We start from the raw sequence: 20000 nt of genomic DNA, 5'->3' as shown, positions 1-20000 counted from the left end.
GTGGGACAAGAACCCCCTCAACTAACATGGAATTGTGTTTGGCACATTCACCATGCTTGCCAAGTGAAGGTTGGCAAGTGTGAGCAGCCCTGTGAACTCAACCCACACCAGCTAGTGCAAAGAGAAGCAAGTGTTAAACCAGTCAACCAAGCAACCAGGTCTGCTGCATTTAATCATGCAGTGATACATTGGACATCCTTATTATTGCTTGACTATAAGCCAAAGCACCTTTGTTTTTCCAATATTTAATTTCCAACACAGCAGGTGTTAATTGCATCATGAATGTTCGCAGGTTATCACCAAGGACCACTAACCAAAAGAGGCATGGTGCAATGGTCACATATATTTTCATAAGTTTACATTAACACCAGTCCTGGACAGTGCTTTGACTAAATGACTGTCAGTAGGACAAAATTGGCAATATGAAATTATGAAAAGAAACTAAAAGTGAGGCTCAGCTAATAATGCCCAGAGAGAAAAAGAGGAACAAGTCTTCTTTACTTACAGGATCTCGACTTGAGAGAGACAGTAAAGGGTAAGAACTTCAGCGTAATGACAATGGGACAGTGGGAAACAGGAAAAGAGTTGAGGATTAGGGAATGAGAAACTGTAAGCTGCATGGAAGAGCATTGGGTGGTTTAGGGTTAATGGGGTAGAAAAGATTTTGGGTAGGTATTGGGGATGACAAAGTGCGATTGAACTACCACTTGAAGGCAGTTCCAGAAATGGGGGAAAAGATGAAAAGATGAACAAGAGAGTGGAGGTGGGCTGTACGTCTGCACTTTAGGAGTAAGTCTGTACCTGCAGTTAAGGAGGGGAAAATGGTTAGACCAGAGGTTCCAGGGAATGGGAGCTAGACCAGATAGAGGCAGTAAAAATCGAAATGCCATTGACCTGTCTACGAGGTGAGAGAAACAGTTGTGCTTCCCAATTGCCTGCATTTAGTCTGCCTGGTGAGAGCAACATTTGTGCTTTGGCCTCATTGTGGGAGACCCCAATAATGTTTACAGCTTCTTGTAGTGAGGCTTGTAAGTTCAACAGACTGAACCAATTCCAGTGGCTGACGAGGGAAATAGATAGGTGGGTTATTTTGACCATCCTTCAGGAGTGACGGCATCAGACTGAGATTTGCAGATGAGCATCTAATCAATTCCAGATTAGCAGAGTGAAGCAGCTGCTGTCTGCCTCTCCATGGGATGAGGGAACTGTACAGCAAAATGTGCAGTTATCTGCACAAAGGAAGAGAATACCTTGGAGAGGTCATTTATGTATATGTGGAACAGGATTAGGTCTAAAACACTACCTCAGGTGACCCCAGCCTCCACTGAAAGATAAATGGTTCCATTGATAGCAACAAGTTCTTGGTAATTGCATGCATTTGAAGAAGTAGTGTGTGCACCAAGCAGCAAGCTTTGCAGGCAGAGCAGGAAGCCAAATTATGTCAAATGACTAAAATTTATTCAGGAAGATGCTCCTGATATCTTATTTCAGATTTGAAAAGCAGCAGTACGTCTATAGTTGAAGGACTGGGATGGAATTGAAAGTGATGTTCAGTGATCAGGCTGTTTGGAAAGAGGAGAAACTTGACTTTGGCAGTGATGATGGATTTCTTTACTTTGCTTGGAAATGGAAGTCGGCTTACTGGTGTGTCGTTAATAGGATCTGTTTTTGCACCATTCTTGTGGATGGAGTGATGTTATATGACCTCCAGGCAGACTGGAGAGGGAAAATGGAGGACAGGCTGAATAAAGCAGAGGGAGGGAAAGTAAAAGCAACCAGTGAAGATCTGAGAACACAAACATCATTGCCATTTGAGCCTGTCAATGATGAAGAATCGAGGTTGGAGAGAACTTTCTCTTACCTTTTCATGTGTTAAAGGCACAGATTCAAAAAGGCAAAGTTTGAGGAGGTAAAATGGAGATAGAGTGTGATGGGCTCAGTTCACAATATTTGGATGCATACTCTGAGTTGAGACATGCTGCCTTGTCTCAAGCAGGGTCTGAGGTAAGACTGTTTAAGATGAGCCAGGGGAAGGAGGTGGAGTATACTCCGGAGACTGACGTGACAAGACAGTACCAGGACTTTGAGGAAGTAGTCTGGTTGGAGAGATCAACCTTGAAATTAGCAAGATTATGTCCAGCTTGGCAAAGGATGGAGACATTTGTTGTGAGCCTTGTTGTGAGAGTGACTTAAAGTTACCCTCAGTTGTTGAGATACTTGTGAGAGTGACTTAAATTTGCTCTCCGTTGCGTTAGCCTTCCATGTTGAGATAAATGTTACTTTTGTGCAACCGCCTTGCCACAATATCCAGCTAGTGTATCTGGGCTCAGAATGTGGATTGGATAGTCACAGATGTGACAGGATATAGCAGTGCATGATTGGTGTAAGAGTGCTTTTCTGGATGTATCAATATCAATGAAGCTAACTGCCCATTTATTTGAGATGGCAGATTACAGTTTCTGCCACTTGGCCTGCATGGGCAGCAATGTTCTGTGGTGTTGAGTTTGCTTTCTAACAATATTTAAAATAGATATGAGCTTTGACAAGAAAATGGCCACTGAAACCAGGAGGTGCAGAGGAGGAACAGGAAAGGTTGGATGGAAGATTAGTTATTATCAGAGCAAGAAGTGAGGATTTTCCAGTTGTAGTTGCAATCCCATGGTTGTTTCAGTGCTGAAATCAATTCACGTGGCATGTATCTATTAAAGTCCCAACAGACGAGGAGCAGAGAGTTGGGATGGATGGTTATGAGTTCATAGATGTTAGCGGAAATGGAGGTATATGAGGTTCGACAATAGAGTTCCAGGAATAAAGCAATAGAAAATTTTATTGTAACAGTACCAATTATGTTTAGTGGTCGCCTTCAAAGTAATCTCCTTGGGAGTCCATACACACTTGCCAATGTCGCTGCACCCTTTGAAGTCGTCATCTGAAAGGCCATTTAGCTCATTGGTCACGGCTCTCCGGATCTCTTCTATTCATGCAAAACGAGTTCCTTTCATTGGAGTTTTGGACATCAGTCAGATTGGACCAACATTCTCACCCTTTCGACATTCTTGTCCTTTTTAGCAATCGTTGGATGTCCCGACCGCGCTTCATCATTCACGTCCATTCTCCATTCCACAAACCTCTTGGCCCACTCAAACACACTTGATCTTGACATTGCATCTTCCCCATACACTAGCTTCAACTCGTCAAAACTGTCCGGGCCATTTTTGTTTAGACTTATCGAAAACTTGATGATAATTCTTTTTTCCATAAATTTGTCATTCATCTTCAGAACATAAATGCAACACTTAATTTTAACAAAACTCCAGTGCAGCTACAAAACACAACCGATCGATACAACGGTTAACACAGTACTGACAGGAAGATTACGATGCACGTCAAATTATGAAATCAAAGCCAGTGCTGCCACCTGTTGAGAAAAAACATGTCTGGAACTTTATTTTCAGACCTCGTATGTGGAGTTATTGACTTTGGGTGGATTGGTACACCACGCATATAAACAATGGGTGATGGCAGATGGTATGATTCAGCCGGAGCTATTCCATTGGGCAAGGAGGGCTGTGTGGACATTGGATAGTGATGAATAGAGTTTGAGACATAGACAGCAATTCCACCCAATGGGACAGAGGAGGGCCTGTCAAAGGGAAAGAGAGAATAGCTAGATCAAAGAGGAGAGAAAATAAAGAGACAGAGAGGAATCAGAAACTTCTTGTGAGAGGAACTGTTCTGTTAAACATACAGGGCCAAATTTACAAAAGGCATTTAAGAGTAATATGCGTGTCGAATCACTAATCATGCAAAGATCACTTGTTCAAAGTTCGTCTCCAATTGCCAAAGGCTGATGATCTAATGTGGATCAAAACCTAATGGCAAGTGTTCAAATACCAAATAAACTTTCACACGTCAGCGCGGGCATGGCTAACAGGGCATCTGAGACCTTGAAGTTGTTTAAAGCAAATACCAAGCATTAGGAAAAAAAATGGTTTAGTTAGAACTGCAGTTTCACTCTTATATTATATACTTCCTTGCATGCAGTTTAAGTTAACTTTAGAATCACTATAGGTTACACTATTGTGGTTTATGTCCTGCATTAAGGATTGCTGCTAACTGAAGTCATTACAGTTGTAATTACAGTAACCTGTAGAGAATTACTCCTCAATACAAGAGTTAAAATTACAGTTGGCTACAGTTGTAATTACAGGAGTGTGCAGAGAATTACTCCTCAATACTAGAGTTAAAACTATATTTGGTTACTTTTCTAATTACAGTACTGTCTGGATAATACTGGAGTTTAAACTATCGTTGGTCATAGTTCTAATTACAGTTGTCTGCAGAGAATTACTCCTCAATACTACAGTTAAAACTACAGTTGGAGAGTCTGTCGAGAATTACTCCTTAATACAAGAGCTAAAACTACAGTTAGTGAAAGTTCTAATTACAGCAGTCTGTCGAGAATTACTCCTTAATACTGGAGTTAAACTGTAGTTGGTTGTTGTTGTAATTACAGCAGTCTGCAGAGAATAACTCCTTAATACAAGAGTTAAAATGACAGTTAGTTATAATTATAATTACAGTAGTTTGCAGAGACTTATTCCTTAATACTACCATTCAAACTATAGTTGGTTCCAGTTCTAATCACAGTACTCTGCAGAGAATAACTATTTGAGATTAAAGTTCAAACTCTAGTTGGTTATAGTTATATTTACAGCAGTCTACAGATTATTACTCCTTAATACGAGAGTTAAAACCATAGTTGGTTGCAGTTCTGATTACAGTAACTTGTAGTGTATTACACCTTGATACTGGAGTTAAAACTATAGTTGGTTACAGTTCTAATTACAGTAGTCTCCATTGAATAACTATAGTAAAGGGATGTATAAGAATTGCAGAGGTAATAATTGGTAGTTTACATGGGATGGTGAATATGGATGCATGAGGAGTGCTTGAATTAGGTCAAGAGGAGAAAGAAGGTTAGAGGATAGGAATCGGGAAGTTTGTCGACGTGTATTGAGAATTTTTGAGGATGGATGCAATCCTCTGGAGAATATGACAATATCAAATTTGTCCGGAGTTGCAGACTCTTGAAAGAATAATTTTGTTGGCTGCTGAATCCATTGCAAGATGACCTGGATCAGCCTATGATGAGGGGCAATGTGCTGAATCCCCTGCATCAATTGTCCATGGTGCTACGATTCTATGCAAAGTGCATCGTTTCAATTGGATGTTGGAGATATGTGTGGTGTTTCACAGGCTAATCGGCTGTTTAGATGCACACAACTAAATGGCTATTTATCTCCCTTCATAAATTGCTATTTGGATGTGTGATTAGCTGTGCGTGTTCAACTGTGTTTTTGTCAGCGTTTAAGGGTTAGATGTGTTGGCAAGAGACTTGCTAAACACCTTTCATAAATTCGGCCCACAATATCTAGAATGGTAAGATCAGTGTCATTAGAATGGAGCCCTCAAATATTGATGATCTATGCTATTATGAATTGGGGAGGAATATGAACTGAATGGTGGGGCAAATGGGTGCTGGGAGTGTTCGGATCAGTGGTGGTTGCTTGTGAGTGTGTGATGCTGGGTTGATTAACGCAAGGGATGAGTCGATGAATGGTGGTGGTGATATCAATTTGATACCACCATCACTCATCCACCTATGTGTGGAAGAGGAAGAAGGATCTCACAGAGCTGAGAATAATCTGTGTAGTTGCAAAGAAACTGCAACTAGAAGTGGAAACCGATTTTAAAATTTTTACAGTGAGGGTGTAATAATTGAATTAAGGTATGATAATGTTTTTTTTTTCTTGAAAAGAGTGGAGTCATGGTCCACCACCCTCACTCACGAACACCTCTGTTTTGGGTAAAGTTGATGCAAAAGAATAGAGATGGTTTTCCTTTCTTTTTGTTTTAATTTAGTTATTTTGGAGATTTGGGTTAAATAATTGCTGAAAAATTGAGCACCTCCTAAAATGTGTCAGTAAGTTTTGTGATACTGTTTGATGGGGCTAAATGGCCTTTTCACAATTTTGAGTATCTTTGTAATGGTTCATTAATGACAAGCAAATGAGAGAGCTTATTTCTTCAATGACTCAACCTATTCTTCCACACCGACAGGCCACAGAAATTGAGTCAAATGGCGCCTTGTCCTCTGTCTTTGTGGATACGACTTTCACGGTGGTGGTGGAGGATGTCAATGATAATTCACCGACCTTCAACCATTCCGAATACACTGTCGAGGTTCCTGAAATATCTCAGGTCGGCTTTGCCCTGCCACTTTTCATTCAAGTGGTGGACCATGACCAGGTAAGTGGGTGGCACAATGAAAATTATGGGAGCAAATGTGGAGACTTTAGCACAATTATGGTTTTAAAGTCGAGAGTGGCATTAAAATAAGAGGCCCCACAATTGCGTGGTTGGTAGTAGTAAAAGCATCACTTTAAACGACCAACCTTTTGCAACACATTAGGCATTGAGAGCAGATATATAGGAGCTGTGTCACTAGTTCAACAAGATCTTACAAAGTCCTGAAACTTTTTCGACATGGAATTGCTGCCTTCATCCTGACCTACTGTTTAATATTAAGCAACACTTTCCTCTTTGACAAACTTAAATTTTACACTTTTGTTATATTAAATTTAATCAATACACTCATTTTTCATCAACTCTCCCTCAACTTCTTCCCGAATGTTTCAGCCAATTAAGATGCCTGCATTTTAAAGAGGTACTGAACATGTGACTTTTTTTTGTTTTAACATTGATCTGAGACTATTGGAGAAACTTGTTCACACATCACATTACGAGGATATTATTAGACATTGGATAAATTAACACAGTATATGGAATTTATATCTGGGATCCAGGTATCATGAGCAAAGGTGTCAGATGGGAGCTCTAAACAGCCCAAACTAATTGATCACATTCCAACATGGGTTTGCGTTGGCTTAGCGGTTAGGGTGGTGGCTTGGGATCCTAGCGTACTGAGTTCGAGTCCCGTTTTCCGCTGAATTAACACCGGGAGGTTGACTCAGCCTGTCATCCTTCCCAGGTTGGTGAAATGAGTACCAGTGTACTGGTAATAGGGGCACTGCATCAGTGGCATATCTGTGCCCCTAACCAATGATGCAACCAGCAGCCAAAAAGGCTGCACACGAAGGGAAGGGGTATTGATGGATTTATTTGATCTGGTATTGGTGTGGCGCAAGCTTGATGGGCCGAATGGCTTTTTCCTGCACATAATTTCCTTGTAATTCCTTGTTTATTATGATGTCCTCATGGTGTCACAACTGTCCAAACCAGGTCAAATTGTTTTAGTGTCTCCATATACATGCATAGTTTCTGTTCTCTGCATACATTTTGTGTGTGGGTTTGTTGATGGCATAATGGAGAGGAGACTGAACTGGCCTTCCAGAAGTCATGGCTTTTTTTTGAGGGCCACGCTCAAACTTTGAGGGTCAGATGCTTTATTTAGATTTTGGGCCTGGCTCTCAAATTAAACTGAAGACTAGAGATTTAAGGATTTCAATTTTAAGCTTCTGGAACCCAAGCCAGTCTCAGGTGTATTATCATGTCACTGTCAAGTTGTCATAAAAATCCCAGCTGGATCACATCATGATCTTCATGGAATAATAATGGTAGTAATAATAAAATGGTTTATTCAAATCCACGCATCACAACAGCACATCAAATTTCACGTGAATTACTTGATACACTAAAATGTAACAGTACCAAAAAATGATCATTAAAATAAAAATATTTACACCATGAGAAAATGAATAATGTTGCAATGAAATACAATTGGTAAACTAGAAAACATCTGGAAATGCAAGGCCTGTCTATGTCTGCTTTGTATTCGGACTTCTTCTTTGGTATGCTAAACATGATGAAAACAACTAAAAATGAAAATTGACGATTTGATACAACCTTGACCTTTGACCTTTTGATCTTAAAAAACAAACAAAACAATCGGCTTCTTAACATGTGAACAAATTCAGTGCCCCAATATGCTAATTCTTAAAATTTCAGGTCAATGAGATGAAAATTGACGATCTTATGTGACGCTGACCTTTGACATTTTTACCTTTTGACCAAATTATGAATTTGTTTTCTCCATATTGTCATAGTAAAGCTATTTTGAAAATTTAATGACAAAGCTCAAATGGTAAATTCGAATTTCAGGTGACTGGGATGAAAATTGATGATTTTAGGTGATGCTGACCATTGACCTTTTCACAAAATTATTAATTTTTCTTCTCCATATTCTCATCATAAATCTTTGTTGAAAATTGATGGCAAAAGCTCAAATTGTAAAAAAAAGTTATGGCCCAGACAGACACACATTTCTTCAAGAAATAACACAGAATTGATTGCAAAATCCTGTCTTCCATGAGCGGGAGACGGGGACATGCTAATAATTAAAGAACAACAATGAGCTATCCATAAACAATGCAAGGATTAAAAAAATTAATCAACAATGTATAAACTTGAACAAAACAAAGGGATAAATAGTAAAAGAAGAATAATGGGGAAAATGAGCGAAAAGCAGCTTACAAAGAACAAGTATGAGGCAATAAAATAAGAAATAAAAGCATACATCTGCATTGGTAACATCAAGTTATTTTGAGTGGAAACAATTCTGTTAACACCGAATAAACTTTTAATAAAAATATATGAACTAGGTAAGGTAAAGCACAGTTCTTCAAAAAAAAAATTTTTTTTAACTAATTTATGGGATTTTGGCATTCCACCTTAGGGCCGTTGTCCCATTAAGGGGTAAAAATTGTACAAATTGATTGGTTGTTATTTATTTATTTATTTTCCCCATGAATGCAATGCAAAGTGATTTTTCTATGTTCTTCCAAACGAGTGACTAAGTACTGAGACAAAACTTGTAGGTACATTGTATATTTGGAATATGCTGTGTATTTGGAAGTGTTAATTTCTCTGCTTTTCCTGCTTTTGATCTACATTTGATACTAGTGCCCTCAATGTGGTTGACCCATCACACCCTCTGAGTTGGCTACACAAATATGACTGTCTATAAAGATACAGCGCTGGCAAAATACTCATCCCCACCTGGATAGACAAAAATTAGGAAGAGAAAGTGCAGGTGACAGTATTAATTAGATAACACATAATAAATGTAAATCATTATTAAACGTATTTGCCTGGTGTTGGTGAAATGGTTAGGGTGGGGGGCTGGGGATCCTAGGATGCTGAGTTCAAATCCCACTCGGATGTTGAATTAATACCAGGTGGGGTTGACTCTGCCTGTCATCCTTCTGAGGTCGGCAAAATGAGTGCCAGCTTGCTGGTATCCTGTGTCAGAGTGGCGACCCATCCAGGATTGTGCCCAATAGCCAAGGAGACTGCTTAGGCAGCACCAACACTCTGCACAGTGTATGGTCCCAATGGATTGGAATTCGATTGGAATTATTAAACGTCTATTGGAGTTCAAAAAGGGCTGGTGATTTTGAAAAGTTGATTGAATTTGTGACTTTTGTCATACGTGGCTTGAAGGCATACTCTGACCCTGTTTTAATAATACGAGTTCCCTTACAAGGAACTTTGATGCCAGGCCAGGAGGCTGTCAGGCCCATCTAAGCCTATGCTATTATTGCCAACGAATGGACGTTTGTCCGTACTCTTATTCTTTTATATTCTGAGTAGAGCATCAAACGAGAAAGCAGCATGTACTTTAAATCATTAAACATTTTAAAATCTTTGGTATGACTCAGACGGAGTTCAAACCACTGACCTCCCAGACTTGGAGCTTACACTCGAACCATTACACCACTGAATTTGGTTTTAAAATAAGCAAATGATAAAATTTGTTTGTGGAAGTTGTCTTGTATGCTCCTCTTCAACATTTAAATCTGCTCTATTTCTTTTCACAGCTTCTGAATGCTATGTTGCTGCAATGAAGCTGTGCTATTTTGTTGAACGAATTTTCCATGTCCAGGAAACCCACAGGCACCATTACACAAATAGACGTCCTGTGATGTGTTCACATGGAGCACTGTCCCTGACCTACAAACATCTTGCAACCCTTGGATGAACATATTCTCAGCTACAATGATACTATTGGCCATGATTTTTATTTCAATACAATGTCCTTTACAAGTCGTGCACTCCTGATGGCAGGGGACGTTGGCAGCAGATGGCAGCAAGCTATCTTTCCCCATGGTGCACAGTAGAGCAGATGCTGTCATTTTGATATGGTCACCCGACATGCACATGTGACTTGCTCTTAATTCCTTCATCACAATGTGAACAAGTCATTTAGGATGCTGGCCAAGTCATACAACCACTTGTATATTGTCTCATAGAGATTTTCATTCCAGTTTCGATGTTTATTTTTTTTGCACAGCCACTACATTGGATTCCTTGTTAAACTATCCCATCATAAACATACAAGCTCTAAATTGTGCAAAGATTTTTTTTAAAGCAGGGATCGACACCATTATTGCGATGCATGCGTTGGGTGTTGATACGCCATGTCTGCCTGAAGAATAATTTTCAAAAATGTTTGAACCTTTTCTGTATCTGTTCGCAAAACTATCGGCATAAACTAAAGGTTATCCACCATGATCATTCTCTATCATCATCACAGGTGACATCTTCCTCTCCAAAATTATCTATTTTTGTCTGACAAATTCCAATGGCAATCATTTGCAGCAAGATCCAATTACTTTCACAGTCAATATTTTTGCTTGAGGTGGTGTGTTTAAATCTGCATACGAGAGAGTTATTTTGTAACAACAAGCAGTCGTGTTCCAGAAGCACTATTTCAATCATCATGCTGGTTGTGGCCCATTTGTGGTCCAACAAGGCAGTGTGACAAACAGGCATGAGAACAATCAGGGCTTCGAAGATGAAGATTGTATGTAATTCACTGCATTTTTGGAGACAAGCAATGCACCCTCATATTCTTTCATAAATATACGCTACATATGGTGTTTACCTCTTTGAGTCCACTCTTGGACATTGATAGATCTTTGTAAAGCATTTTATTTTCCATCTCTGTGAGATTTCCATCATTGTATTCACAGAAAGAGAAAAAGAAAATCCAGTCCGTGGGAGTACCTCCTGTGCAGCTTCCCTTCGCAGGGCAGCTCACCGGATGACGGGATTGGGGCAAAGCCTTCGGGACCCCCAATCTTTGATGAAAGGAGGGAAACCACGGGGTAACATCCCTGCATCAGATTGCGGGAGAGTGTGTCGGAGTGGTGCTGAGGTGTCGTCCACTAGACAACGGTCTCCTTGGGTTAACCTGAGGCGGTCCCTTCGTGTGGGTGCCTGGAATGTCCTATCCCTAAGAGAGGATGACCACCTGTCTCTGTTATCATCTGAGCTCAAGCGTTTGGACATCGGTATTATTGCAGCACTCTCTAAGGTTCAGAGACCGGATTACGGCGAGATAATGGTGGGTGGTTACACCTACTATTGGTCTGGTCGCTCTGATGGTTACCATACTCAAGGAGTTGCTGGAGCTGTGTCCAATAAGCTGACCCCAATGATAATTGAGGTAACTTTTGGACGCAGTGACGTGCTGTTCTGGCACATGCTCCCATACCTGACCTGACCTGATTCACATACAGCTCAGGACATGTTCATGTCTCCTTTCAGCAGGAAAGGAGAAGTGTGGCCAAAATTATCCATTTTTATTTTCAAAATTAAAGGAGAGCCATTATTATTTTCCATCTTCATAACTTAATATCGCCATATCGAGATTAAAAAAGAACAGAATTTTTTCCACCAACGAAATTTTCTATGAATGCTCACAAGAGTCGACTCAACATTTTTATTTTTCAATACATATATGTGTATGTAAATAATCAGGCGTAGTGGCGTGTGCCTGTAATCCAGCTACTCAGAGGCTTGGGTTGGAGGATCGCTTGAGGACAGGAGCTCTGCGCTGGGCCGTGCTATGAGAGGGTGTAGGGCAGCCCGGAATCATGGCGAAACCCAATCCTTATTCCTGTGTCGTAAGAGGTGACCAGGGTTGCGTCAGGAAGGGCATCCGGCGTAAAATCTATGCCAAATCAGTATGCGGATCATAACGGATGATCCGCTGTGGCGACCCCTAACGGGAGCAGCCAAAAGACGAACAACAACATATGTGTATGTACATGTATATGTATGTATGTACATGTATGTGTGTATATATGTATATATATATATGTATATATATGTATATATATATATATGTATATATATATATATATATATATATATATATATATATATATATATATATATATATATATATATATATATATATATATATATATATATATATATATATATATATATATATATATATATATATATATATATATATATATATATATATATATATATATATATATATATACTAGTGCGTGCCCGTACGTGCGTGCCTGTACTTGAGTGGCCGTACATGCAAAAAAAAGAAGAATTGTGACGTCAATTGTGATGTCATCGCACCGTGTCCTGTCATTGGTTTGGTAAATAAATGGCCATAACTTGGGAACCACTTGTCCGATTAATATCAACCTTTGAAAAGCCACATCCACAGGTCCTCAGCAATATACCTCGCAAGTTTCAATTAGATTGGACCAGTGGTTGTCGAGAAACAGCGGTCACAGACAGACAGATAGACACACGCACAGAGATTGCTGGAATTATAGATAGACCAGTACGTGCCCCTAAAAAAAAAATATATATATATATATATATATTCAAACCGCGAGTTAGAAGAAACAACAACAACACAGGCCGTTTCTTCGCTCTCGCGTGCCCGTACGTGCGTGGCCCGGAAGTTCGCATATTATTCGCAGTTACGATTATTCGCAATTTAGTTTTAATGCCCAAATATTCAATTCGCGCCAACGTATTTTGCCTTTTCACAATGTCATCGCAAGGATAAACAAAAAGAGAAGAGAAGAGAGAGAGAAAAAAAATTACTTCCTGGTTCGGAGCACACCAGCTCACTCTGATGTTACCGAAATTTATGCACCGTCTAATATGAAAACGATCATAACTTGGGGCATTGTGTTTATCTATAAATGTGCATAAGAAATCGAGAAATTATTAGAATACACGGTCATCACTCTCCGGAAGCCCGTACGTTGTAACCCGAAATGGGGACCGCGGCTGAGCTTCCCTTCCCCATCGGCCCCGCCAAAGCAACGTGTCTTGTCATTGGTTTGGTAAATAAATGGCCATAACTTGGGAGGCACTTGTCCGATTAATATCAAACCTTGAAAAGGCACATCCCCAGGACCCCAGCAATATACCTGGCAAGTTTCAATTAGATCGGACCAGTGGTTGTCGAGAAACAGCAGTCACACACACACACACACACACACACACACACACACACACACACACACACACACACACACACACACACACACACACACACACACACACACACACACACACACACACACACACTGCTGGAATTATATATAGATATGTGTATATAGGCCAGCAAATACAATCCGTTGCTTCACGAAGGGGTAAATAAAGGGGGAGGGGAGTGGGGGGGTAGAGGTAGGGGGAGAGAGAGAGAGAGGAGGCAGGTGTAGGGTGAGAGGTAGTGGGGGGGGGAGGTGGGGAGAGCGACACTCACCAAACGTTCCTATTCACTGTGGGAGGGAGGGGTGCGTGTGTGTGTGTGTGTGTGTGTGTGTGTGTGTGTGTGTGTGTGTGTGTGTGTGTGTGTGTGTGTGTGTGAGAGAGAGAGAGAGAGATATATATATATATATATATATATATATATATATATATATATATATATATATATATATATATATATATATATACATACAGAGAGACACATGCACACACACACACACACACACCGAGATAGCGAGAGAGGTGTGGGAGGAGGGGACAGAGTGAGAGAAAAGGGCGGGATGGAGGAGGGGGAAAAATAGATAGGTGAGGGGTGGAGGTGTGGTCAGCAAAGAGAATAATATGTGACGCTTAATGATGGAACACGAACCCCCCCCTCCCCCCCCAAAAAAAAACATGTCAGAACAGCTGTACACACAGCAATACAACAGAGTTTGTAAAGTAATCTGCTGGCACATCTGCAAAAACTTTTATTTTCCAGTTCCAGAAAATTTGTGGGAAAATGAACCAAAAGCAATCGCTGAAAACATTGAAGAACCGTTCACATACGACCTTATGATCCCATCGGGCGTGAACATGGAAAACAAAGCATTGTGATCAGATACCATTCTTAGGTGCAAAAAATAGAGAAGAATGCATTGCTAATTGAGGTGTTAATTCCGGTGATTTTGGACTAACGATGCAGAAATCAGGAAAATGGCCAAATACCAAGATCTCAAGCATGAAGTGAAAGGATCGTGGAAGCTGAAGAATGCCAAAGTTGTACCAGTGATGACGAAGAACCTCAGAGATATTAAATAGCCATCCCTGGGAATATCACAACAAACTAACTTTAGTTGGAAGCTGTCCTGGGCTCAGCAACAATCCTAAAGAGAGCCCTCGACACAAAACGTTTAAAACAGAAAACTTCGCAGTTTGGTCCATGAATCGTGACTCCTTACCAAGATAAAGGTGGATACTTCGAGCCCACCTTGGGATGACCCCATTCCACATTCTGAAACACACACACACACACACACACACACACACACACACACACACACACACACACACACACACACACACACACACACACACACACACAACGGGTGGATGCTTCGAGACGAGGGAGGGACCGTTCCAACTTCTCAAACCCGCATATACAAAAAAAACTTCATTTTGGTCCATGAATCGTGGTCCCTTACCATAATGAAGGTGGAAGGTGGATATTGCTCATCCTTTGCCCAATCTATGCAAGTACCAACACTTTCCTGCATCTGATCACCATCCCCTCTGCTATCCACCTCACCTCCAAGCTTTGTGTCATCTGTAAGTTTGGAAAGCTTACTCTTTACCCCATTATCCAAATCGTTGATGTAAATAATAAATAGTAATGGTCCGAGTACTCATCCCTGAGGTAAACCTCACTTTGGCTAACAACCTCCGATGTGGTACCTTATCAAATGCCGTCTTAAAGTCTAGATATACTATGTCCACTGCCTTTCCTCATCCACCCAATCAGACACTGCTTCATAGAAGTCTAAAAGGATTTGTTAAACAAGAACTACCTTTGGTAAACCCATGCTGACTACCTTTAATTAGTTTGTATTTATTTAAATGGTTCCTCATCTGGTCCTTAATTAATGTCTCCAACACCTTCCCCACAACTGAAGTCAAACTTACAAGTCGATACTTTCCCAGTTCTTCTCTCGATCCTTTCTTATATAATGGTGTTAAATTTGCTACTCTCCAATCCTCCAGTACCTGTCCTGACTCCAGTGAACTATTGAAAATATCCGTTAACATTGCGCTTACCTGCTCAACCACTTCCCTCAATACTCTCAGATGCATATCATCTGGACCCAGAGCCTTATTTACGCTTAGATTACCTGGTTGTTCCTTTACTTCCTCCACTCCAACCTGGATCTTCTGTAAAAGTTCTTCTTCACCACCCTGATAGACACTCTCAGCTGTTGACAATTCTGACAGTTCTTGAAAAACAGTTGCAGAAAAATACCTGTTTAATAAGCCTGCCGTTTCACTTTCATCACTAACCACTCTCCTGGTGCCATTTCTCAATGGGCCCACACTGGTCCTAACCTGTTCTTTTCCCCTGATATACTTAAAGAAAGCCTTGCTATTATGTTTAATATTTTTAGCCATGTCCTTCTCGTACTCTCTTTTGACTTGCCGAGTTATTTTCTTAACTTGCCTCTGTTTACTCCGACAGTGATGTTAATCTAACTCCAGTCCTGTTATTTTAAACCAAATAAATGCCTTCTGCCTTGAAGGTTTCCCATTTCTCTGATGCTGATTGTCCTGTTGTTGGAGTATCTCAATATACATCACCCAATTCTCTTCTCATACCCACAAGGTTTGCCTTCCTGAAATCTAATAGCCTTACCCTACAATCCTAAACTCTAACCCTTAACAGGGTCTTTGCACACACAAAGTTATGGTCACTTGCTCCTAAATGCTCCCCAACCTCCACGTCCTCCATCATATTGGGATCACTCCTTAAAAGGAGGTATCATGGATATATATATATATATATATATATATATATATATATATATATATATATATATATATATATATATATATATCATATATATATCATATATATATATATATATATATATATATATATATATATATATATATATATATATATATATATATATATATTGCGATTTCGCGCCCTCCGGCATGCGATCGGCCGCTCGACTCGAATGGCGGCCGCCTCGCCCACTGGAACGGACAATTCAGTCGTGATCCTCTCGGAACAACGCCGGGAGCTAGTCACCCGTGGGGGTTTAACCTCACCACGATCGTGCCAATTGCCCACCCGCGCAGGATAGGGTTGCTCGCCAAATTCGATCCACCTAAGTACCTGCGCGAATGGTCGACCAGGCGATCGTACCACGCCACAGGCCGACACCGGACGCGAACCACTTAAGCGGTCCGTTCCATGCTACCGTGATAACCGAGCAGTGTTATCGTCGGCCTTGAAGGTTCCGATTAATTACCGGGATGTTGAACCCACTATGAACCCCTTACGTGATGCAAGATGGAGGGTCAATAAAAAATGGAAAAGAGACGAAGCAGAGTGGGAACAGTTTAACAAGCAAGCATTTTTATTCACACACACACACACACACACACACACACACACACACACACACACACACACACACACACACACACACACACACACACACACACACACACACACACACACACACACACACACACACACACACACACACAGACAAGCACGTATCCACAGCCATACAGTCAAAATGCACATAAAAAGCAAAGGAAGAGTTAAAACCGAATACGCGTACACACGGCAACACTTAAACAGTTCTACTTGACGGACGGCGCCAACACACATTTACACAAAAGCAAAGGAAAAAGAAAGGAAATTGCGGCTTCCCTTTTGTGGCTGGTGAGTATCTCTCCCACGACCGTCAGCGTGGTTGCGCCTGGCCCCGACCTCTCTCGCGGTTGGCGAACCCTCTCCGGCACTCCCCGTCCGGACGCGCACGTCTACCTCACAACTGGCGCTGCCGCGTCTCCCGTCCGTGCCTTCGTGACAGGGCTGCTCGCCAAGCCGTGGACGCAGGACCTCTTCCCTCGACAAGACAAGCAGAGGAAGCCTTGAAAACCAGACTCTCGAACCAACTCGACCAACCGAAGACCAACCCATGACCAACCCTCGACCAACCCTCGACCAACCCTCGACCAACCCTCGACCAACCCTCGACCAACCTTCGACCAACCCTCGACCAACCAACCCAAGGTCCGTCCTGTCCGCCTTTTGTAGCGCGGGGCTCCGCCCTTCGCTCCGCCCCGTTTTCGGCTCCACCTTCCTTTGAGAAGGTTCCCGAAAAGGGGCGTTCCCTCACGCTCTCCCTCCACCCCGCCCCGTGCGGGGGCCGGGGGAGTCAGTTTTTGGCTCTGGGCCAGAGAATTATTCCCCCAAAAAGAGGCTCCCACCTTTTCTCACCTTTGACCCCCGGCTCGGATCGCACCTCCCCCACATCGAGCGCGGAGAACTCAAATGGGAGAAACAGGCGGGAAAAGCCCACCGAGCATCGTTGTAGGTTTTTGTTTGTTCCTCCGCGGAGATCGTAACCGCACGGGGCCTGTTGAATGGCGAGTGGCGAAGATGTGGTAGCGTAGATGGTGGAGGTGGCATGGTTGGCGTTGTGGTGGGGATGGCGTGGTTGTTGAGATGTGTTTGTTTGAAATAAACGACAGAGAAAGAAAAACGACAAACTCAAAGCGTCGCAGCCCGGATGGATCACATAAATTCCCTCTAGACAACGGGTTTGGGCTAACTACACATGTACCTATGGAGATATCTCACCTGAGGGCCCTCTATGGTGTAATGCGAATTTCCACAGCCGTAACTATATATATATATATATATATATATATATATATATATATATATATATATATATATATATATATATATATATATATATATATATATATATATATATATATATATATATATATATAGTTGCTTTGGGCAGCTTCTTTGGCTAGAAGAGCATGTGAGGAGTCGATTTATTTATATAATCTTAGCCACGTGCGATTCATTGATGAGGCGAGAGCTGATTGGTTATTCCCTCCATCCATAGGTGAGAAATGTGGGTGGGTCTTCGTTTTCATTCATGTATTGACTTATTTTGATGTTTACACATGGTACATGCTTGGGAGCCTCGTTGGCATGCATTTCTGTCTGCGATGTCACTGAGGAATCGCCAACAAGTGATGAAACCAGTCCGGTCTAGTCTGAGGGTGTGTGTAGCATTGGGATTCTCATGTGTGTACTATTTGTGAACGTCTTTATTGCTGTGGAGGAACTCGGAGAAGGGTTTGAAACAGCAAAGGGCTTACTTTGGGTTGCTCTTTCATGGTTACTTAATGCAGCTTCTTCGGTTAGAAGAGCATGGGAGGAGTCGATATATTTTTGTGGGCCGGGGGTCGGTGGCGAGGAACGGCCACCAGGTGGAGCAGTAGAGCCGTCTCCCACCGAACACCCGGAATTGCAGGTCATAACCTTCGGACAACTCCGAAGGTCACGGGTCACTTGAAGACCGTGCTCGCCAATTCTCTGACGGCGTGGGGTAGGGTTAATAGCCAAATTTCAATATACCTAAGTACCCACGTCATCAAATTACCGGGGAAGTCACACCCTCAACGGACTCTGTCGAACCGAGTCGCTCTTGCGACCTCGGTCCGGTGTAACCGAGCGGAATTACCAAAGTCCGTCGGTCCAGACGACAACTTACAGCCCAATCGGCTTACTAGTTCTCAAGCACGAACCATGCTGGGTCAATAATAGAAAACACAACAACGAGCTGGTACATTAAACAATTGGGGGTATATTTATAATGGGGCAGTGGAGCACGAAAACAGCAGAGTTAAACAGACTATCAGAAATGCAATTTAATGTACAAGGCACTTAAACAGTTTATACCTACAGGACGGGTGCCACACACACACACACACACACACACACACACACACACACACACACACACACACACACACACACACACACACACACACACACACACACACACACACACACACACACACACACACACACACACACACACACACACACACACACACGGAATGGGGCCGGTTGGGCACCTTTCCGCCTCGTGCTGTCTCGTCGAGACTAGCTGGTTCTAGGGGTGGGAGGGGGGACTCAAACTCACACCTTCGTCGTGCACCAAGCACCAGGGACCACGCTCTCCAACCAGCCACACACCAACGAACGAAGACCAAGGATAAGACCAGAGATGACGATGACCCAGGACCAGACGAACCAGCCAGCACCAAGACCCATGACCCCCCCCCCCCATGACGAGCGCTCCGGAGCATGGCGTTCCTTTATTTCATTTCTTGTGCGGGGTGAGAAAATCGCCATCTGAGGCATCTCAACCCTCATTGGCCGGGGTGTCGTGGGAAAGTCGCCCTCTGTGGCAATCTCAACCCTCATTGGCCGGAGTGTCGTGGGAAAGTCACCCTTTGTGCATGATTGGACAAGGGGCACGCCCCTGCTTTTTGGGCAAAGTCTCGATCTGCGGCGATGGAAATCTCCGCCCACGTATGTGGCTGGACATGCGTGTGTAATGGCGTGATGTGTGAAGTGAAGGAGTCATGGTTTCGGTTGGTTGGAGGCTCGATTTGTATTGCAAAAACTCTGACTTAAAAAAGTAACTTGCAGTGCACACATGTAATTCCCATTAGACACAGGTAGGGGGCCCTAACTATAAACACATACTTATCAAAATAACTATGCTTAGGGACTGCTGTCTGTCTGTGTGCAATGGCTTCCAAATTCGTAACAATATATACATATA

At 42.0% G+C, this 20000-nt stretch overlaps 1 protein-coding gene across 1 annotated transcript in view; it reads left to right on the top strand.

The window, feature by feature from the left end:
* Positions 1-20000, top strand: part of CDH23 (cadherin related 23) — a 683120-nt gene that overhangs the window by 211383 nt on the left and 451737 nt on the right. The window contains exon 11 of the mRNA XM_085883587.1: positions 6124-6312. Coding sequence (XP_085739713.1) covers positions 6124-6312 — 189 coding nt within the window. The remainder of the gene's footprint in view (positions 1-6123; positions 6313-20000) is intronic.

Source organism: Eptatretus burgeri, chromosome 5, assembly GCF_056783735.1.
Source record: "Eptatretus burgeri isolate ZD-2024b chromosome 5, Ebu_testis_v1, whole genome shotgun sequence".
Lineage (NCBI taxonomy): Eukaryota > Metazoa > Chordata > Myxini > Myxiniformes > Myxinidae > Eptatretus > Eptatretus burgeri.
Note: the sequence above shows the minus strand (reverse complement) of the source record. Positions and strands in the feature narration are given on the sequence as shown.